Source organism: Leptosomus discolor, chromosome 5 (assembly GCF_034619465.1).
Source record: "Leptosomus discolor isolate bLepDis1 chromosome 5, bLepDis1.hap2, whole genome shotgun sequence".
Classification (NCBI taxonomy): Eukaryota; Metazoa; Chordata; class Aves; order Leptosomiformes; family Leptosomidae; genus Leptosomus; species Leptosomus discolor.
In genome coordinates this window covers 51,119,284-51,142,669 of record NC_141395.1, presented here as the reverse complement: position 1 = coordinate 51,142,669, position 23,386 = coordinate 51,119,284, and the positions used below count along the sequence as shown (strand labels likewise).

The 23,386-nt window shown below is 45.0% G+C and overlaps 1 protein-coding gene across 1 annotated transcript in view; it reads left to right on the top strand.

The window, feature by feature from the left end:
* Window positions 1-1,398: 1,398 nt before the first annotated feature.
* ZNF704 (zinc finger protein 704) overlaps window positions 1,399-23,386 on the top strand; it is an 87,728-nt gene continuing 65,740 nt past the window's right edge. The window contains exons 1-2 of the mRNA XM_086465717.1: window positions 1,399-1,680; window positions 20,148-20,395. Coding sequence (XP_086321843.1) covers window positions 1,399-1,680; window positions 20,148-20,395 — 530 coding nt within the window. The remainder of the gene's footprint in view (window positions 1,681-20,147; window positions 20,396-23,386) is intronic.

Genomic DNA, 23,386 nt, shown 5'->3' with positions numbered 1-23,386 from the left:
AACTGGTCTGTGGGGCTGGGTTGAGAAAATGGAAACAACTTCCATAGTTTGATGTGAAAAGCAACGGCATTAATTAAGAATGGGTACTGAATTGTCTAGAACGCCTTGCACAGAAAGTGCTGCGTGCTTTATTCCAAAATGCGTAAATATCATTACTTTTTGACAGGAACAAATTAACCCAGTGTTAGAGGTGAAGCTTGCCCCTACGCTTGACATATTATGTGTACATTGGGCCTGTTGGCATGTCCTGAAACAGAATGTGTGGGAAGAAAGTTAGTGAACCTTGGAAAGGGAATTACTGTAATTCACTTGTAAATGGGAAAGAATATATATATGGCTCAAAAATAACATGTAAATGCAGACTTAAAACTTACTTACAGAGGCAGAGGCTAGGAAAAGCATGTGACAACCTTCAGTGTAACTCAGTATTGGGGGGCTTTAATAAGTGGTATAGAAGCCTGTAATAAAATTAAATGGTGACTGCAATAACTTAAAACTCTGTTTGGAAATGATTTTAATTTTAAAAACTTTTCAGAAAGGTAATTTAAAGCTTAAAGTGCAGAAGTACTACCATTTAAACTGGGAATTATTTCCCTAACCATCCTGGACAGTTTTCCCCTCAATGGGGTGTGGATCGCTCAGCTTCAGTTTGTCATCTTGAAAAACCCCTCTTTCTTCACAACTTTTTTCACCCCAATTCCATTTTTTCCATGAATGTTTTTTGGAGAGAGGCGAAATCGTGGGACTTCACCCAGGCCCCGGACATGGGGCACTCTGTCCCGCAGGCCGAGCCTGCCGGGCACCCCCACCCTCCCGCCGTTTAAACGGACCGGGGTGCACACGCAGGGCCGGACCAGCACCCTTCTCCCCCCGGGGCGGCGCCGGTGGGCGGCGGGGGCCGGCGCGGCTCCGCAGGGAAACCCCCCCCCGGGGCTGCGGGCGGAGGCAGCGCGGCCCCACCGCCCCGCGCAGCGCCTGGCGGAGCCGCGCTCGGCGGGAATCCAGTCCGGGTTTTGGGGACGGGGACCGGCGGCGGCGAGGAAGGGCGAGCGGGAGCGGACCCCGCGCCGCGCCCGACAGGCGGGCCGGGCCGGGCGGGCAGGCCGGCGGAGGAGGAGGAGGAGGAGGAGGAGCGGGGCAGCGGGAGCAGGTGGGCGAGCGGCGGGGCGGCCGCGCCGGCACCGGGCCCGCCTCGCCGCGCCCGCGGGCCCCCATGGCCGCGGCGCTCCCGCCGCGCACACCCACCGCCGTCCCCCGGTGAGCGCTACCGCCGCCGCCGCCCCTTGGGCTCGGCGCTGCCGCTGTGCGCCCGCGGCAGGGCCACTGCCCGCAGCCGGGGCTGAGCGCGGCGGGAGGCGGGCCGGGCCGGGCCGGGCCGGGCGGGCGGGCGGAGGCACCATGCAGGCGCGGCGCTTGGCCAAGCGCTCCAGCATGGGCAGCCGGCGGCTGAGCGCCGGGCCGGCGGCCGCGCAGGCGGACGGGGTCCGGCCCCCCAAGCCCGAGAGCGCCTGGAGGCCGCCCCGGCGGGAGGGCTCCGCCGTGGCGCTGGAGGAGGAGGACGAAGACGAGGACGTGGTGGTGGAGGTGGAGGAGGAAGAGGAGGAGGAGGAGGGCGGCCTGGGGAGCCCCCCCCCGGCGCTGACCGCCCACGGCAAGGGCCCCCTCCGGGGGAGCCTGAAGGTGCGTCCCGGGAGGGCGAGGGCGGGAGCGGGGCGGTGGCGGCAGCCGCCCGGCCTGGAGGGGCCCGGGCGGGGGTGCCGGGCGGTGGGGCGGGGCGGGGCAGGCCGGGCCGGCCGGTCGGTGTCCCGGGCCGGGCCGGGGGAGCGGTGGGGGCGGCCGCAGTGGCCCGCCCCGGCCGGGCGGCCTGCGGCTGGCAGCGGTGCCGGGAGCGGGCTGGCGGCGGGGCGGCCCCCGGCGCGGCTGGGGGGCTGCGGGGGGCCGGCTGCGGGCGGGCCCGCGCTCAACAAGTCCCAGAGGAAGCGGGTGCCCGCTGTGGCCCGCCGGGAAGGTGGCGGCCGGCTGGCTGCGGAGCCCCGGGGGCGGCCGGTGTGGGCAGCGGTGCGGCTAAAAGGGGGCGTGCGCGGGGACTCACCGGTGTCTGAAGTAGTTGGAGCGTTGAGAATAAAGATTTTGGTGGGGAGAGCGCGCGGCAGTAGGGCTGCGAGGGGGTGGTGAGGGATGTTGGATCCGGCCGCCTGCACAGGGGGGTTCGAGGCTGGAGTGGTGCCCGCGGGTTGGGGGGTTGCGCGGCGCCGGGCAGGGCGCTGGCGGGCTCCGGCGGGGGAGGGTGGTCGTGGTGCGGAGCCCCGCATGGAGGGTTTGTGAGGAGTTTCTGAATGCGGCAGGACTGTGCAGAGGCCCGATACGGATCCCATCGAAGTGTGCTCGGGCAGCCCTCTGAATTTGGTACGCTTTGGAGCAGCGTGCTGAACACACTCGCAGGCTGAGATCCCATAGACTTAGGGTTCATTATTTTATCACGGAGGGCGGGGGGGGGGGGGGGGGGTAGTGTTCTGTAATTATTTTTCTCTTGGGATAACTCAGATAGTAGAATTAAGCCTGTGAGTAGGGCTACAGTGGGTTCATGTAATAGGTGTGCACTGGTTATGGAAAATAAAGTGTATCCATTTGGATTTTTTTTTTTTTTTTTTTTTTTAAATATAGGTAATGATTCTTACTTAACAAGAGAGTAGGGTTGGCCTAGCAGTAGTGCCATATTACCATTGGGGTCTTCCCAAGGTAGGAAGGGAAAAAAAAAAAAAAACCAACAAGAAACCAGCAAAAAAGTCCCCACAGGAACACAGTAGCAGAAATACAAGTTATCCCCATATTGCTTCAGAGCAAGTTTGTTATAGCAGTGGCAAGATAAATCTGACCCACCTGGGTCATTGGATGCTGTCAGTGTAGCTCTTCAGTGAGTCTGTCAAAGGCCACAAGATGTGGGGGTGGCCTGGCTGGGTCAGACCATCTGTGCTACTGAGGCCTGACAGGCTTGGACAACTTTCTTGCTGCAAAACCTTTCGACACTTGACTGATAGCCTAAGGATGAAGGGCACCATAATGGGGTTCTGGTGCCACCCATGTCTCCATCACAGCAAAACTCCAGGTGGTAGAGGAGGCTTGGAGGGTCTTCCCCTGTGTTCTTGGTAGGAAAAAAATGTGAAATTCTCATATGGGGCACAATAATCTGAAATACCAACTGGGTTGTGTGTAACTTGTAGTATCGGAGTATACTATTCTGTTTGTCAGCCCTCAGCATGCTTTTGAGTAGTAAGTCTGTTATTATAAGTAAAGGTCGTGGTATTTCTGCCTCACATTTAAGACTACATGTGCATATAAGAACATCGTGCTTGCGTATATTTACTTCTCTAGACAGTAAATTTGCCTCATAGATGAGATGAGTGGAGTAATGCATATTAGGCTACTTTTAGTGTGTGTAATAAACTCTCAAGTCATCTTGGGTAGCCAGGTCCAAGTGTTTACCCTCTTTGGAAAAATGTTTCTGACCATCATGACCTGCTTGGTTTTTGCTTTCACTGTTTATTCTTTGAGTACTATAAACTAAGCAATGTTATCATTTAACATTTTGAAGAAATTGTCTCTGGTTTCTGTATATTTCTTTAGGGGTTCTTAGTGTATGAGTACATAAAGCTTAATCTAGGTGTTCTTCCAAGTAACTTTAAAGCAACAGAGTAAATGTGAGAGAAGCGGGCATAAAATGAATGCAGAGGTCCAGCTGCAAAACTGCGGGGGGGTAATAGGACTGGCACGATCTGGCTATTGTCAAATGGGATTCCTGCTGAACGGAGAACTGGCATGGCGTCAGCAGCATTTGACTCCCGGACCTGGCCTTCCAACTTGGGGAGCAAAAGGAATTGAAGGGGTGTCTGCTGCTGAGAGAGGGCAGAAACTGTTGCAGTGTCCTGTCCCCTTCAGGACAAGAGATGTCCTGAAGAGCTTCAGAATTTAATTGGACTTGAAAGCGAAGTTGTCCGGGTGCTGGATTTGCTATACGTTATCCAGACAATGCAGTTAAAAGTCAGCACACAATGTTTTGGTGTGTGGTATAGATACAGGTGATGCACACGTACACTTGATGTCTGTGCCCTTGGGTGGAATGGCATTTTAAACCTAGAGGCTTCATGGTCTCTTCACAAAGTTGCTTCCATGGAGCGCCTGTGATACGCAGCTGAATGCATCATAGGGTCTGCAATGGAATTAATGTTTTTTTTAAAAGTTCCTGAGAATTTGGTCCACTAGTCAAGATGAATAAAGTGCGTGGAGCATCAGGTCTTACAGCCGTGTTGTGTCCACCAGAAAGAAAGCCACTGTGTGGTTGCACCACTGGTGTCCGCTTTTGACCCTCACTCTTAAGCATGGGGGTAGAGAGGGAGGAAGAAGTACTTTATAAAGACAAATCTTATTTCTCCAATTTCTGAAGTCTTGGAAGGAGAGAAAAGAAATGACAAGAAAGAGAGTGAAAGAGGCTGTTGTTTTTGGGAAAGATACAAAAATTGCTTCTTTATGTTGCTGTAACCGCATAGATGTTGGAGTGGAGGACCCTGTAGAAAGAACACTTTTGGTGCTGTCCTTTCCCCCTGCTATTCCAACACGATGCTGGAAGAGGCGTGAGCGTGCTCTGTGTAGCTGGTGGGCAATGGCAGGATAGCCAGAGAGACTTTAAGAGCCTCTAAAGCCTTGTTGAGAAGAGCTGGGGTTTCTTATTTTGTCAGAACTAGTTCATTCGTCTGTATAGGGAAAAAAATAACACCAAGGTGCTGATTGTACAGACTCATTTTGCATTTTGCACTCTTTTCTGTGCAACCTGTACTTGCTGCTTTGGCTGCATCTAGATTTCCAGCCACCTGAAATTAGATGAAAAAGAATAAATAGCGTAATTACCAGTGCTTTGTCCTGAAGCATGGATTAATTTGCAGTCCTGTTTATTTCATCTTTTGTATGGAGCTGGGTTCAGATACCCCAAGCAGCCACGTCAGTACCGCGCTAGGGTTATTTCACTCCGTGGAAACTGCTGGGTTTGGTGATATGGAGGGAAGGTTTTGAAGTAGGGTCCATCAGCAGTCTGCAACGTGGAGTTTATCTGGTGCTTCCAAGCAAGTCCCACTGCAGGCAGCAGAGCTACGCTGGTTTGCCCATAAACCACCACAGCCCTACGATTGAGGATTTGGGCTGGCAATGAACACGGGCTTGTGATGACTTGCCAACGTGGTGCAATGTTTTCTCTGCTGTTACAAATAGTAAAGGGGTTAGTGCTTTCTTCTGTTTAGCCCAGTTGAGCTGCCGCTTTTGTCTCCACCCCAATTTCTGTGCCCAGGCTCAGAGTACAGACACAGGACATTTCTAACCCAGCTGACTGCAGGGGCTGTTCCTATTCCTCAAGCGTGGTATTTCCATGGTCTCTGCCCTTCACCTTAGCGTAAGCACCCGTGAAATTATTAATTCCAGATACTGGCTTGTGTGTGAGCACTTCTTGGTAGTTCCGAAGGATGAATTTCCCGCAAATGGATTTGTTCCTGAAAATATGCAGCTCCCAAAATCCGGGGGAATCAGCAGATGAAGAGTCTGAACACTAAAGGCCCAGAGGGCTGTGCTGTGACGCCTGACGAATATGAAACCCAAGCTGTGTAAGCAAGACTGCAGCTTCATGCGCACTGGGCTCTGTTTTGCCCACCTCGTGAAGTGGAATTTGCAACAAGTACAAAGTATGGAGCTTGTGCAAAGCTGTGCCAGAGGTTTTGGAGCGGGGATGGCAGATATTGGTAGGAGCCTAGGTTAATCCAGGAAAAGGTATGATTTTGGACATGGTTTTTCTGGTTGGTTTGGGTTTGGGTTGGGTTGGTTTTGCCTTTTTTTTAAAGATGAGAGACATCTGTGTGATATACGTGGTGTAGAAGAATCTTCAGAGTTTGTTTGGAAGCAATCAGTTGCCTGTTACTTATGTGCATTGTTTGGCTGGGTTGAGTTAGTTCTGCTGCTTTGCTCCTTTCCTCTGCATTCTTTCTAAAGCAAGGTGTGAATTCATTGTCGTCCTTTAAATCAGACTTTCAGCTTTACTATTTCAATGGACTATAGGCTCATCTTGGGCAAAATTTTTGCTTGATTAGCAAAGTGCTATTTAATTTAGCTTTCGTATGTGTGCGTAAATATATTTTGGCAGGCAATTTGCAAAATGCACACTTCAAATACCAGATTCACTTAGTGGTGGAGAGATCTCCAAGACACATTAGGAGCTTGCATGCTAACCTAAGAGTAAACTACAATGTTCCCTCTCAGACAAGTAATGGTAAAGGTATTTTAATAAATACTGCTAGTTATTAGAACATCAGAACTCATGTTATGATCTTGAAGCAGGATGCTGTTAGGTTAGGCTGTGTACAAACTCGGAACAAGCGTGAACTGCTCTACCCTCTTCTGTGAAGTTGAAGAGTAACACAAGAGATAATGGATGGATACTGCTGGGCTGTGGGGAACAACCACAGGGTGAGACAAGAGGGGCAGATAAACACTAGCAGTGTAACCGTACTTTTGTAAGAAGGTAAACGTACATTTTAAATTTCAAACATCATTCAATTTCTTCCAGTCCTTGAATGAAAACCTGGCTGGTGATGTTGGTGTGGAAACTGCATGACTAGACTTGGGATTTTTTTTCTTCCTTATTAAAAGTAAAAATAAAAAAGTTTATACATAGTATGGATTACTGGAGGCAGAGCTGGGGGTGGTGAGATTGTGAGATGGTATTTTTTGCTCCACTCTCCAAAAATAAAGAATGGGAGTAAATTGCTGAGGATTTTTGATGTAATTTTGTTTTTGTTGTTGTTTGTTGGACACAGACCAAGTATAACCACTTTGCCCTTAAAAGGAATTGTGTTAGAAAACTGTAACTGTGTAAGAATAAAGATGCACTGGTGCCTTGGGGCACTGGTGAACTGGTGGTTCCTCCTCAACGGCAGGTCTTCACATTTCCCCTTGTTGAACTTCATGAGGTTCCTGTTGGCTCATTTCTCCAGCCTGTTGAGGTCCCTTTGGGTGGTAGCATGACCATCTGGTGTTATCAGCCACTCCTCCCAGTTTTGTGCCATCTGCAAACTTGCTGAGGATGCACTCTTGCCCCTTCATCCAGATCAGTAATGAAGATCTTGAACAGGACTGGGTCCAGTGTTGACCCCTGGGGTGTACCACCATTTACTGGCCTCCAACTAGACTTTGTGCGGCTGATCAACACCCTCTGGCCCTGTCCATTCAGCCAGTCCACTGCTCTCCCCTCATCTACTGGCCCAGTCATTTCATCCCAGAAATTCGTCAGGCTGGCCAAGCCTGACTTCCCCTTGGTGAAGCCATGCTGACTACTCAAAATGATTTGCTTGTCCTTCATATGCCTGGAAATGGTTTCCAGAATTGGCTGCTCCATCATGTTCCTGGGAATCAAGGAGAGGCTGACTAGCCTGTAGTTCTTGAAGACAGAAGTGACATTTTTTTTGCATCTGAAAACTAAGTATTGAGAAAGTGCATTTGATGGTCCAGTAATTAACATTTGTAATGTGTCCTGTGACAAGTGTGGATGCATGGACCATCTGTACCTTTCCTGACCCTGTGCTTGTCCAGCCTTGCTTCTGACCCAAGGTTGTGGAGAAGTCTGTGGATTTGAGCCCTCAAGTCCTACTTTTGTGTTTTCCCAGCTGCTAGATTCGACGTTCCAGTGATATGAGAGCACCAGAGAGGTCTTAGCAGATCGTGGGATAAATCTGTGCCTCAAACTGTGCCACTGTGCCACTTGGCTGCCTCAAAGATGAGGGCTTTGCTGCTTGGGCAGTAGGGAGCATGCCGGTCGTGGCCCGTGTCTGTTCTGTAAATATTGCTGTGGGTTGAGCAATGATGCTTTTTTTATTCTTCCCCGCCCCCCCCCCCCCCCGAATGAGAGTGCCCGTTGGCTTTGTAGTACTTTCAAGTGATTTATTGAATTACTTATTTCTAAAAGTAGGGAGCAGCTTGGCCATTCCTGCTGCTTGAGGCCAGCCCAAACACTACAGAAGGATGGTAGGCAAAGAGAGAAACTCTTACAAGTGTTTTTGTTTATTTGCAAAAATTGAACAGGAAATGTAAAGTGAGTAAAAAGAGTGTTCATTAGCTCCTATGGTGATCAGCTTCAATTTCATGAACTTACGTTGAGGTTTTTCACTGTAGCATGTTGCCAAACAGAGCAGGTAGGGATTCAGTGTTTTTGCTGCTGCTGAACAGTCAGTGATGGGATCACTTTCACCACTCAGGCACCTTGCCAAGCTTTCCAGTCCCAAATGATGATTACGGTGACATTTGTTTCATTGTATTAAAAAGTACACGTGTGGGTGGTATTTGTTGTTTGACAACAAAGCTAATGAAGACAGGAAACCGAACAACTTCTGTTACTTGAACTTTGGAGAAAAATACAGATTTTGTTGGTGTTTTTGCAAAACATAAAGAATCGAATTTCCATAAAATCCTGACCCAGATGAAGTTGATGGAAAAATCCTGCTTGTTTAAGCAGATTTGGGATTTCAGCCTGACTGCGTAACCACGAGGGTGAATCCATTAGTATCCTAAAACCTTTCGATAGTGGTCCTAATAATTTTTCAGTATTGCTTCAGACTGCAGAAGACCATTATGATCACTGGACACAGAATCAGAAGGAAGGTAAAATGCCTTGATGATTAGATACTGAAGTGTGAAATTATAAGCTCATTGTTTTAACATCTTTAATGTATTTTTTTTAAGGTAGTGGATAAAAAGTTACTTGAACTTTAGATAGGCAGCACAATTATGACAAGCAGTTATAAGTCTGGATGGTTGCTTAATTTTTTTTTTCCTGCTTCAGCAGATAAAGTGGCTAATACCTGCATCGTACTGACGTAGATGACAAATTGTTGTGTGCTTTTGTGGAGTGCTTAAACAGCGGGAAACACGTGCAGCAGAAAGTCTGTAGGCTCAGTAACTTCAGTAAGATAAGGTGACTCTGGGAGGGGCTTGTCAAGCATCTTGATAGTGCAGAGGAAAAGATGGGATGTCACAGCTAGAGCATGCATAGAGAGGAAAAGGAAGGTGAGAAAGAAAGCAAGCCTTCCTCCTTTAGAGGGCAGCAGCCATTTGACTGGTTGAGCTGGTTTTGACTTTGGGCTTGATTGTTCTTCAGGTTCCTTGTGAAGGCTCTTGTTCCATGAGACATCATTGCATCCCTCTAGTGGTTTGGTAGAGGGCTGGTTTCTGGAGTGGCTGAGGACGAGAAGATCCTGTTTGGCCTCTGCAGGTTTCTACTAGTGTTATTCCCTTGCTTCCAGGGATAACGAGATGAAACTCCACGATACTACTTCTCTGCATAGTCAGACCCAAAAATAAACTCCTTTTTTGGCACTTCTCCCACTCTGAGCAGGAGAACCACTAAATGTTTTTGTCTGGAGCTGAACCTAGATTTGGGAGAATCTCTTAACTGGGGGCAATGTTCCTTGCTTGTTCATCTGCTCTGAAGGACCATGCCTTCTACTTCCAGGCTTAAGGTCCGTTAGAGAAGATGAGGATATATGCATCATTCTGATCTTGTAGTATCTCCCCAAGGCTCTCAGCTTTAGGAATCAGCACTGGCCTTTGAAGCTTTCATTCACAGCACCCGTTTAATTCAGAAGTTAGACTTGGATACATCTGTGAACTACTTTGGTTTAATTTCACTGAAATCCCATCATTTAAACAAACAAACAAAGAGCAACATCTCTTTGTTGCCAGGATATTAAGGCAAATGGATTACATTTCCATACCCTTTTAAGTGATCTAGGATCTGCAGTATCTCATCTGGCTGGCTGCTTCCAAAGTCAGACAATTGCTTCTGACCTTAGCAATCTCACACCTCTCTGTACCTTATTTGCAAGAGATCTTGAAAATAAAGCTAATCTGGGTTTCTTTTCGCTAGACATACTCTGCTATATATATATCTATCCAGATAGAGAAGGAGGGCTTTCAAATGCAGGTGAACCAATCAAGAGTTTCTTACTGAGGAGCAGTGAGGCAGCATTTCCAAAATCTTCTGCCAAGTGTGGGGAGTTCTCCACTGCCTCTTGTACAGTCTGATTTTTGAGAGCTCTGCTTGCTTGATCCTGAATGAGATGATAGAAGTGATGGTATTTCTCCCTTCTGCTTTCAACCGCTGCCATCCTTGCTGAACCCCAACCACCAGCACATAAAAAGAGAAGCAAGTGGAGCTTCTCTTACATCTTTAGCAATGGTCTTGAAATAGTTGAAATTACAGATATTTTATTTGCACATGAAATTTGGGAAATACAGGCCAGATTGATATTTCTGTCCACAAGACAGTTCATACACAAGGCTGTATTAAGCTATGTAAAACTTAAACTTCTTAATGTAAACAGAATCAAAATTAGGGGCAGCAAAGACAGTAGATACTTTCCCACTAGCTTCTAGGACCCTCTTTGCATCTCTTACAAGTAGGAAAAATCGCTGTTTCAGAGGAAATAGATGTTCATAGGCATACCATAAAAAATACCCTGGCCTGAGGTTTCAGAGCTTCAGCCAGTGCAGTAAGAACATCTGATTTGATGGTGCCCAGTTGACTTAATTGCAGCCTTGCAATTACATTGCCAGTAATGTAATAGAAATAAGAACAAAACAGTGGTTTTTTTGAACTTCCCTTCAACCCTGCATTTTTATCTCCAATTCAATTTTTTTTTAAAACTTTCCCAGAGGTGGCCAGCAAGAGCCAGTTGTAACCTCCTCTTCTATCCTTCAGTGCTCCTTGGCCAGTCCAGGGCACACATTTCGAGTCCCTCTCTTGTCCTGTGCGTGGCCACAGCTTGCCCCGGCAGCACTGGCCACTGCTCATGCTGCTCTTGCTGCAGGAGAGGCGAGGCGAACCTACTGCCTGGCAGGCACCCTTCCCACTTGCACGGCCAGGCACATACGTCACTGTGAGGAAATGTGATAATTGGTTTAGTTCATTTTAAACTCGCTGTTTGTGAAACCAGTAATTGGGAAGGCAATTACCACTGCCCGTTCCTAGCCAGCCAGGTCCTTTTCAGCATGGTGGAGTACCCGAGTGCTGGATGGTAAGTGTCTTTAGCAAAGCTTGCATTGCAGCAGCAGGATTGCTAAATGAAAAATGAACCTGTTGTTTGCAGTTGTGATCCTCCACTTTCCTTCTCTTTAAGGCTTATGGATTCCCAGTGGTCCTCAGTGTCTCCCCCTGTAATCTTAATAACACCTCTCTGTCCATTTTTAGTAACATCTATGCTTCTTGTGCCAGTCAGTCAGAATTTCAGATGTCACAAGTTGATTGTTGTTTTATTTGGAGTACAACAGGTACCTGGATGGGTACTGAATTTCAAATGTGGGAGTGAAAGTTTCTATCATTCATAGAATTCACAGAATGGTTTGGGTTGGAAGGGACCTTAAAGACCATCTTGTTCCCACCCCCGTGCCACAAGCAGGGACACCTTCCCCCTAGACCAGGTTGCTCCAAGCCCCATCCAGCCTGGCCTTGAACACTGCCAGGGAGGGGGCAGCCACAGCTTCTCTGGGCACCTTGAACACTGCCAGGGAGGGGGCAGCCACAGCTTCTCTGGGCAACCTGTGCCGGTGTCCCACCACCCTCACAGTGAAGAATTTCTTTCTTACATCTAATCTAAATCTCCCCTCTTTGAGGCTGAAACCATTATCCCTCGCCCTATCACTGCCTGCCATGATCAAGAGTACCTCCCCACCTTTTCTGTAGGCCCCCTTTAAGCACTGGAAGACCGCTGTAAGGTCTCCCTGGAGCCTTGTCTTCTCCAGGATGAACATCTGGATAGATGCTGTATAATTCAGAAACACCTTAGGCTGGTGCTGGGGTACATATTTTTTGTAGATGAGTTACATTTAGCCAGGTAAGTGCTGACATAATGTGGTGATGAAAGGGTAGAAACTCGCTGACTCCATTCCTTGCTGCCTGACACCATATTGTGAATCCAGGCAACATAAATGTTCAGGTTTTTATTTTAATAATTAGAAAATACATTCTGTGGAAGGTTTTGTATGTTCAGTCAAAGGGTGAAGATGGGGACTTTGTTCTAGCCTGGTTGAAAATGGCTACTACATTACTATACATTAATACATATCATATATTGTAAAGAATGCTTACAGTGACCTTAAAATGCATTATCTTCTGTATTGTTAGAGAGCAGCAGTTTACAAATGCCTAGAGTGATTAGATTGACATGGTTTATGTGTAATGAGCAACTGCTGGTGAAGCGAGTAATTAAATGCAAAGTATACTTGAAAATGTAATAATACATTGAAATTCAGGGCAGATTATTTCCAAGCATCATTACGAGACTGTCTCTGTCTTTGTATTCCAGTATGAATAGAGATTTCTGGCGAAATGGAAATTCAGTGCATTCTTTCCTTCCAGTGAGGACACTGTTTTGGGATGGCAAAAATTAGAGCCTTTTTATATAAAAAAACCCTCCATTACGGGAACTTGAACTGGAAATACTGTACAACGTTGTACAAATAACCCAAAACCTTTGTCCTTCTAGGGATTTAATTTAAATATTTTTTACTTGCATGATGTTATCATGGTAATAAGTTCAGTGTTTCTTATTGCTGCTTGTTGTATTTTGCTGTGAACTTTACTCCCGATTTCTTTCTTGTTCAGAAAAGTGGCTTATCCCTGTCCCTAGAGCATAGCCTAGCTGTTCAGCCTGGCCTGAAAAGTGCCTTGCAGTTATTGAGCTCTTGTTTTGGCTGAACTTTTAAAATTTGTATCATGTTAAATATATACAGTTCATTATTGTTTTCCATTAGTACACTAGGTTGAAATATATTGATTCCTTCTTCTGCTTCCCCCATTGAGCTGCATCTTTGTTCTGTAGTGGATCAAAAATGTTGCTAAAGCCTTGTTTATAAAAAAAGCCTTGTTTTAAAAAAAAATCCTGTGACTTTTGTTTTCTTACCAGATGGAAGTTTTATTGGCAGTCCCTAACACTTAGCATGCTTGCATCTATTTCAGAAAATGGAAAGAGATGGTCACAAAGTCAGAATTAAAAAATTTTTTATAAAAAATAACAGTTATATGGCAGGTTGGCTGGTGTTAAACCATCTTGTAGTTATTGGTGGAACAAAAAACTTCATTTTTTTGATGGAATTAGACCAAATGATTACGTAGTAGATCAGATGGAAACCAAAAATCTTCATCCTGAACTTTGTCTTCTTTAACAGCTATATAGTGTTAATATTGTACATAGGCCTAGGACTCACAATTAAGTTAAAATTATTTATCTTTTGACAATGCAAATTTATCCAGAATTGGAGCAGTGTGTTGGGTGACTGTTGTTGGGGTGGGGTTTTTTGGTTTGCATGTTCCCCACCCCTCCTGCCTCCCCCCAGCCTGGAAAGCAGCCAGTGTGGCTCGTGAGGGGTCTTATTGGTTTTGGAATGAAGTGACACTGGCGTTGAGTCCAGTGCTGGTGGCCTGCAGCTGAAGTAAAGGAAGTATAGCTTTACGGGTTCAGGGAGGAAAGGAAGTTTGTATGAAAAATGGAAACATGGCAATGGCATCAGGATTATTGACATAAGGTGTTTTTTCTAAGCAGGTAGTTTCCCAAAGCATATTCCCACTAGCGTGTTTTGTTGTTTTTTTTTTTATAGGGAGTTTTGGATGCAGTCAGCTTTTGTACAGATACTTCTCTCCACCCTTGTAAAGTATTTTTAGAGTTTTTTTAGAGGTACTTTTACTGCTGTTGTTGTAAAATGAGCTCTTTTATCTGTATAAACAAAACACAATGGCACAAAATAGGTCACAGTTGCAAGATTATTTAATTTACCTAGGCCTCTAGGATTCCAGAGGAGGCCACGAAGATGCTCAGGGGGCTGGAGCACCTCCCCTATGAGGACAGGCTGAGAGAGTTGGGGTTGCTCAGCCTGGAGAAAAGAAGGCTCTGGGGAGACCTTATAGCGGCCTTCCAGTGCTTAAAGGGGGCTACAGAAAAGGTGGGGAGGGACCTGGGGAGGGACCCAGGGAGGGCAGTGATAGGACAAGGGGTAATGGTTTCACACTGAAAGAGGGGAGATTTAGATTAGATCTTAGGAAGAAGGAGGTAGTGAGGCGCTGGCACAGGCTGCCCAGAGAAGCTGTGGCTGCCCCCTCCCTGGCAGTGTTCAAGGCCAGGCTGGATGGGGCTTGGGGCAACCTGGTCTAGTGGAAGGTATCTTTAAAGTCCCTTCCAACCCAAACCATTCTATGACTCTGATTCAAACTGTACGTGGAGGGTACTTTCTCAGACACCTGAGTCCTTTGGGAATCCCAGGAGACAACACGAGGAGAAACAGGAGTTAGCTGGTGTCCCCCCAGAGGATCAGAGGAGCCTGCTGGGCTCTCACTGCTGTTGTTCTGCCTGACAGTGTGACACAAGCCGTGCTGTGCCAAGCCTCTGTTTGCTGGCCTGCTTCTTGGCAGGCAGATGCAATCACATGTGTGGCTAGGTCTTCTTCAGCTGGCGTAAATTGGTGTAGCTTTGTTGAAGACGCTGCATCAAGTCACAGAGTTGGAGGCAGCGCCGCTCGGGTGAGCAGTACTCTGCGCTGGGCAGCCGCCTTCTGCTTGTGCACTTCTGTCACATCCAGTGCCCGCTGCCCGACTCCTCGTCGGTAAATCAGCCCCTGTTTATAAAACTGTCAGCAAAGCAGGCATGGTATGTGGCATGGCAGTTCTTTCAGCAGCTTTTCTGTTCCCACCCGTGTGTGTAGACCATTACAAAGCCTGTTAAAAAGGAGGTCTGTGCCCACCTGGATCCACAGAAGCTGCACAACAAAACAGGAAATTTGGGAGAACGTAGTTGGGAGCCAGTTTTCACATTTGAAGGCTGTTTCTCTACATTTGGGTCACATATAGGTAAATGATGCTAATATTCTTGGGAGTTTAATTCTTCCCATTGTATAGGAAACACAGACATCTTAATGCCTGTTAAATGCTAGCGAACTATTTGGAAACAAATAACTTCATTTTTTTAGCAGCAGTGCACCAGAAAGCAAGGGAAGATGCTAAAGCCCAGTCTGGTTGTTCTTAGGAAATGACACATATCCTCTGTCAAATGTAAGTCTCTGCATTTGTGTGTAAATATGATAGGTCTATTTATCCTAGTGTTTGCTGGTCCTTTAACTAGGTGAATCAATACTTGAGCTGTCTGTTTGATCAATAATTTTTTTGCTGCTCGGGGCAAAATCCAAGCTGAAATTTGACTGAAATTGGAGAGGACTGAAACTTGACTGCAATGTGAGCATCTTATCAGGATGTGCTTTTGGGCATAACAAAAACTGACTGCAGATAAATTAAGACCTAAACTATTGAAAAATTGCAGTCTGCACATCTTCTGTAAATAGAGAAAAGCTTCTGTAAATTCCTCAAGATTTGTGTCGGTGTTGAGCATGCTTTAATTTGGGCAGGACTTCCATTGCAGTGCAGGGTCTTAATTGGGGCATGCAGAGTTCAGGACTAGCGACTTGGTTATGACAAGATGCAAGTTTCTATAGGCAGGTTAAGATAGCTTTTGCAATAAAAATATTAACTGTGATAATCATTTAGCTGTCATGTGGAGTATTAAATGATGTGACTTTAATAATAATAATGAATCATGCAAGAACTTAAAAGTAAAACCCTCAACCTAAATGCATATCATTGTCTTGACAACTTCGAAACAGAAACTAAAATGCTTTCCTTTTTTTTTTTTGTTTTTTTGTTTTTTTGTTTAATATAGTTTCTGCTTAGAAACCAAAGCAAGAAATGACTTTCATTTTTTGCAGGAAGATTACCGAACTCTATGGTTGAAGCGGCACCCCTCGGTCTGCCAGAGTAGGGCTGCCACAGCACTGTGCTGCTGCGCTCGGCGAGCGACAGTATTTCAAAATGAGCAAGGGAAGACTGCTCTGTGATGCAGCTTGCACCTTTCAAGAAGTTAATGGAAATGATTGTGCAATTAGGTGTTGAAAACTCATGAGGAGAATGAGTGGGAAGGCCAGTGCTTGCTGAGAAGCAGTGGAAAGAGTAAAGCCACAGGAGGCCCCAAAGGTGGGGGCGGTGCCAGAGGAGGGAAGGTACAGGTGACACTGAGCTGTCATTTCCAAGCAGCGCCATATCAAAAGTTTCCCTTGCCCAATGGTGATGGGAGGGAAGTTGTCAGAGGCAGGTGAGGATAACAGCAGACAGAAACAAAGCTAGTTTTAAAAATTTGCAGATGTTTTATAACTCCTGTTTCTGTGACTGAACTTCCAACCGATGTCCATTGCCTGAGGCCAGGTTGCAGAGGACTTGGTTGAAAGTAAGCTGAAGGCTGCTGATGGCTTAAGGGTGAAAATATGTGATGAATTGCAGAGAAGAACAGTTAGCCTGTTATAAAATGGCTTGTATGAGTGATGATTAATCAAGCGTATGGAAAAAAATGTGTAAGTTTTTATCAACAGTTGATTCTGGAGCAATAAGGTGGCAAATACAGAGGTATTATGATGAGAAAAGCCAAACCATTAGGGAACAACATAATCATGGAGCTCAAGAACAGCTAAGGACAGAGAAAAGCAAAGTATTGGAAATAAGCTGAAATAGATTGATGTTATGGTGTTAACATCTTGCTCTCTGGGAGACAGGCTGTGTCTGCTTGGACTAGACCTTCCACAAAATTTTTGCTGAAACATGTGGTGGACTTAGAGGACCACCACAAGCCTCAAAATGGTTAAAAGAACATGAAGGATATTTGACCAAAAAAAAAAAAAGTTCCTGATAAGGTATGACAGAACAGTTAACTTATCTGAAAAGATATATTGAAATTGTCTGTGTTACCTCTGAATTGTGAGCGATGGTGAAGCAGAGCTTGAAAGCAGATTGTTCCTGGTAGCTAATCAATGTGTTTGCCACAAAGTGAGGAACCGGATCAGTCAAGTAACTGTGGCCCTTGGCACGCCCCGCATCAACAGCTGCTTCTGTAGGTGGTTGAATTTCCAGGAAAAGACCCCGTACTCTTCCAGATAGGGCAGGTGTCTCAAGTGGAAATGGCTCCCGTAGACATGGATTAAAGGGATTAAAACAGAAGAACTACCTATGGAGCAGGAGAGAGCTACTGGAGAGTGGCCACCAAGGAAAACTCTTGGCTTTCTCTGATGATCACCTGCTTGTAAAGCAGAAAAGATTCTTTATCTGCAGTTGCTCTCATAGAAAGAGGTTAAGGTTTCCAAACATCTGTTGACAACTGAAGGAGAGGAAGAGGATTAGTCTAAGCATTGGATTTGTTCTGCTGTTTCTGGCCATTTAGCTGAAGGACCTGAGCTGCTTGGTGGTTGCTCTGCAACCTGAGCACTTACTTCTGTGTTTTTTGTCGTTCCTCACTTCCATACACTTCCATGGGGCTGGCTATTAATTATGGCCCATTGACACATGAAAACCCAGCTGTTATTTGAATTTATTTGAACTGGATGTGAATTTTTTTATATATATATATATATATATGTATAAATAGATTATCTGATATCACAGTACAAGTATTCTGCTCTTTATGTTTTAGGCTTTATTTGTACAGCTCTAGTCCGAGTCTGCAACCTTTTGTCGTCACTATTTAGGTCTGTAAAGAAAACTTAATAACATATGGTGCAATATGTTTGCTGAAACTGAGTAAAATATTACAGTTCCTTAAATTGAGGAAAAAAAATACTTTTTTTTTTTCCTTTGGTAAAATCATGGATTTATTTGGTTTAAAAAAAATTCATCCCAATGACTACTGTGTTTAGTCTGGCATTGGAGAGTAGGGAAGGAGCGAGGCTGCCTCTCTCCCATGCTCTCGGTGCTTTCTCTGCTAAGGGTTGTGTAGAGTAAGGAGGAAACTTCTGGGTCCTGCCTCATATGTGTGTGCACCAGCACCCTACCATGCACCAGCACCTTACCATGCGCAGAGGGTGTAGCTGCCCTTGCCCTGCACAGCACTGTCCTCTGCGCCGGATAAGGTGGAAATCCCAGGGAAGGAGGAGAAGGTGTGTGGCCATGCAATGGAAGACCATATGGCAATGGAGGGAGTGGAATTCAAGTCTTACACGTACCTTCGTTTGGCATTTTGTAATTTCTAGGGGCTGGATATGGGAACTTGGCTGTTTTCAAGCTTGATTTTTTTTTTTGCTTTAGTGCATCACTTCTAAGTCAATTTTGATGAAAATTGAAGGCAATTCATTATCTATTAAGATCCCCAGACCCTCAGAAAAGGACTTAATGTAAATCTCAGGGTTTTTTTTAAAAAATCATTAAATCAGAATTAAACTTATATTGTATATATGTCTTCTAATTCTGTGTGATCACATGCTGACTGTTTTATCTTCCATGCAGATTTTCTTGGTAATGTGTCATCGATGTGCGAGGAAGTGTAAATTAACCAATTCTTCCTACTTTTTACACTCCTAAAGTAACAATTCCAGTTTTGTTCTTGAAGCAACTGCTAAAAGCCCTTCCGTGTAAACCCTGGAATGAGACAAATAAATCATCGGTCCTGAATATTTAGGCATTAGTGATGACATGTACTTTACAGAACAAAACAAAATTACCTTGGCAAGATTGTCCTTCCTGTGAACTTAAAATATTAAGACTTTTTGTACCTGCCAAGGTTTGCAAGCTATAAACAGGGAGATTTGTGGGGAGAGGAATATATTTTTATTTATTTTTATATGTAAATATATGCACATATACATTCATTATTATTTTTTGGGGGGCGTGGTGAAAAGGAGGAGTAAGCTGGAAGAATGTACATAGGCATTTCAGCTCACTGATGCTGTTACTATCTAAGGGTGACACATACTGGATTTCTCCGCTATAAAGATCAGCAATAAGTATCTAAAAATCCAGTTTGCAAGTCCTAGAAGGCTTTTGGATTTCTCAGAGGCGGTGCGTGTGGCATGGAAGTACCTCTGCTCAAGATGGGACAAGCAGCCATTTTATTGGGATGTGTTTTGCTTGGCTATTTGGGTTGGGTGGAGGGGTTGCTGCCCTACTGCATCTCCTGGACTTCTGGGAACTTAGCAGTTGAAGCTCCTGATGTTAAAAGCAGAGATATGTAGAAATAGCTCTATTAGTAGATGCATCTGGTAGGCTTTGTCTCCTCCACGTGTGTTCGTAGGGACACAAGGAAGCTTGGCCGACGTATGGCAGGACGAGAGGCTTGCGACAGCTTGTGAGGTGGGTCAGCTCCTGTGAAGCTGAGGAAGCCTAGCTGGCAAGGGCATATTATTTCAGAGGAAAATTAAGGTCCTGGGCGTTGTTTTGCTTGCTGGGAAGGTGGAGTGGCTTGGTTCTGTTGGCTTTCCATGGTCTGCACTGCAACCCTGCAATAGTTCGCTTCATAAACCAACACATTGTATTACGGAGAGGTAGCATATTTGTTAAGACAGCTATTTGCTTGGGAAATCTTTGCTTATGGGAAGCAGCAGGCCTGAAGATCTGGGAAGCGCTGGCAGCCAAAGAGACAACCTAACACTCCCTCTGTGCGTATCCGTGCTCCTCACCGCTGGCCATCGGTGGTGGAACTGACCACCTCCTTGCAGATATCCTGCCAGCATCACTTGTTCCCCTTTGCGTTTTGGCAGCTGAGTTGGATCATAGCTAATTATTTTTATGCTCATCAAGAAACCTCTTTACAAATACAACTGTTAAAGAACCCAGTAAGTGGCTGTCCGAAGCACTTTAATTTCTTGGTTGCCTTTTATCTGGATAAATTCTGCCTTTTTTCATGGAATTTTAGGAGGAGGGCAGCTAGGATTTCTTTTGCATAGTTATGCAGCACAGGTGTGTGTACATTAAATATTTGTTGTATATACTCTGGTTTCCAGTATTCCAATTCAAATACCTTTTTGATTTAGCATTAAGCGGTAGCTGATTGCTTTATCAAGTGGACAAGAATTGCTTATTTTCCTGGATAGTCTTCAACACTGTTGAGAAATTAATGGCAGTTTCAGAATGTATGAAGGGCAAGGAAATGGTGTTCTCTCATTCAAAGAACTAATTAGAAGTAAATGCCTGCGGGTACTGGGTCTGTCCCCCCGCAATATTTTAGGAGAATTAGACGAAAATTTAATAATGGCTTTTAATTTTACAGGCAGCCAGCATCAAGCGTGAAATGACCTTCCCTGCATTTCAACAGGAGGATGTAAAAAGTGACATCAGTCAAAAACTGCCAGACCAACAGTTTCTCCTGCTCACCACAAAGGAGGAAGATTTAAAAACAGCAGAGACCAAAAAACCAAACAGAGCTCATGAGTATGAAAAGGAAAACACTCGTTCTGTTTGTCTTCTGGAACAGAAGCGCAAGGTTGTTTCTTCAAATATTGATGTGCCTCCAGCAAGGTAAGGAAAGTTGGATTTTTTTGTTGTATTTTGTTTCCAGCTTTTTTTTTTTCCCCCTCTTCTTTAAATGAGATATTAGAGGCAAATTTGGTAAGCGGTATGATGAACTGAGAAGACTAGTATTTGTGTCCAAGCAGCCTAAAGTCAATCACAACTCCACTACTTGAAAGATCTGCTAGAAAATGAAAAACACGTGGCAGAAACTGAGCCCATCAGCAGTGCAGGACTCTGTATTGCTTTTGCAATGTTTTTGCTTTTCTAACGTGCTGCAACTGGGGTACTCCCAGAAGAGGACATGTCTTAACAAGAAGAGATTGCTGACCCAGCTTCACCCCAAGGAGTAGTCTTCTGAATTATATACAGAATTATCTTACCTGTTAGTGATTTTTTTTTTCTTTTTTTTTTTTTTTTACTGTCATACCTGCAGCTACTTTATACTCATGGGAGTGTGCAGTGACTTATGCTGCATAGTGGGATTGTAGTTTCTTGTGTTCTGTTATATCCTTGAATAGGTATAAGCTGGGTCATAATGTGGTCTATGAAATTAAATAGTAGAAAAAAGTAGTGAGGAAAGACCGATGCAGGGAAATCAAATTTTATTTTGGTATTGCTTTTTAATTTTCTTATTCCTTGAGGATCTGTTGTAAATGCACATAAGCATTTGTGTCTTCAGCATTTGCACCTGGGCAGTTACACTTTCACTTATAAACTATTTGTAGGGAATTATTTTGAGAAAAGTAATTGTTCTTTAATCTGAGACTTTGACATATATCACAGCAAGAAATTAAAGGTTTATTTGTTTACTTTTTTTCCTTCCTGATCTTTAGGTAGAACAGTAATTGGAGAGGAGAAACAGGATTTCATACTGGCTAGTGATTTAAAGAGAAGGGGCTTGAAAATACAAAGTCTAGAACCTTGAACTTTGGTGAAGAACTTCACTGCTTTTAGAGAGAAAGGGAATGACTCCTCTAGGAAATGCTGAACATTAGTGTAAAAGAAACATATCCAGTAATGCTAAGTGGACTCGCTTGTATCAGTGGTGAAAAACTGAGAACAAATTGAGTGTTGTGCGTTGCAAGATGACAAGTGCTTTTCCTTTTTGTTGTTTATGATTTCATGTTGGCATCAGTCTGTTTGCAAAGATTTTTTTCTTAACCTGCCTGATAAATTCACTTGCATATAATACTCAGTGAAACACCTTCTGAGTTTCTAGTGCCAATTAAAAAATAAGTAGTCAAACTGGATGTTTTGTTGGGTTTTGGTTTGTTTGCTTTCTAAAAAACAACATGAACCAGCAGGTTCTGACACATCATCCAGAACAGGATGACTGCTGTTTTCCTGTGGCTGTCGTAGATGACACTTGTGAGAACTGCAAAGTTTATGAACATTTTGACAGGCATTAAAAGCTTAAAAATGTTAGGATAGTTATTTGAGATTTTCACCAGTAATTAACCTTGTAATGTCTGACTGCCCTTCTCATTCGTGATTATGATTCTCAAAGCAAATAGGATCATCAGAAAATTCAGGTCAGCAGGGACCTCAGGAAGTCTCCTAGTCCAACCTCCTGCTCAAACCATGTGTTAGCATTTCTGTTTTGCAATTCAGGCAGCCAGGGTACAGGACTTAAATGCCTTTTTGTGTGGCTTCATGCAGATAATTCACATGAAGCAAGGAGCTTCTGGAAAAGCTCAACTGGAAGAAAGGAATTTACAGAATATGGAAAAAGGGACTGGCCAGTTGGGAGGATTATGAGAACATTGTCAGAGTATGCAGGCTGAGGCCCACTTGGAATTAAAGCTGGCAAGGGATGTCAAGGATCACAAGAAGGGTTTCTCTTCTCCTTCTACTCTGCCTTGGTAAGGCCACGTCTGGAGTATGGTGTCCAGTTCTGGGCTCTCCAGTTCAACAGAGGCAGGGAACTACTGGAGAGAGTCCAGTGGAAGGCTATGAGGATGATGAGGGGACTGGGGCATCTGTCTTCTGAGGAAAGGCTGAGAGACCTGGGGCTCTTTAGCCTGAAGAAGAGAAAGCTGAGAGGGGACCTTATCCACACTTACAAATATCTAAAGGGCGGGTGTCAAGAGGATGGGGCCAGGCTCTTCTCAGTGGTGCCCAGTGACAGGACAAGGGGCAGTGGGCACAAACTGGAGCACAGGGAGTTCTGCTTGAACATGAGGAAAAACTTCTTTACCCCGAGGATGGCAGAGCACTGGAACAGGCTGCCCAGGGAGGTTGTGGAGTCTCCTTCTTTGGAGATGTTCAAAACCCGCCTGGACTCAATCCTGTGCAACCTGCTCCAGGTGACCCTGCTTTAGCTGGGGGGTTGGACTAAGTGATCTCCAGAGGTCCCTTCTAACCCCAGCCATTCTGTGATTCTGTGAAGAAGGAGTTGATCTCCCCTTTTCTGTAACAGCAACATCATCCCTCCTTGGAGGGATGGGCGTTTTTTCCCCAACGAGGTGGAAAAAGGAATGAATAAACATTTTTTATGCCTTCTTAAGACTAATTATGACACCAGTTGTGAGCACAAGATACTTAAGAGATAGGAAATATGTTCATTTGCAAAGATGTCTTCTAAAATTGTTCATTGTTCCTGTATTTTGTTGTGAACGATCATATTATGTTGCTGCATGTTTTCAGACATGCAGGTTGAGCTGCTGCATTAGCAGAATAAGCGAATGAAGCAAAAAACAAACCTAGAATCTAAATTTGGTGGTATGATATAGAACTTGATCGCTATTGAGGTCAAGTTAAAGTTTCCCTTCTAGTCGGAGGTGATTTGTTGGGCCATTTGTCCACACGGGACAGGAAGAGTGCTAAAACTTTGCTTGGAGATCTTACTGAAACTTTGCTTGGAGATCTTACTGAAACTTTGCTTGGAGAGCTTAATAAATATTTGCTGTTGTCATGAGAGGAATGTCCAGGAGAAGTAAGCCTTCTCTTACTTCTTTATAAGCGCCTTCCAGTCGTCTGCCTAGGACTGTGCTGATG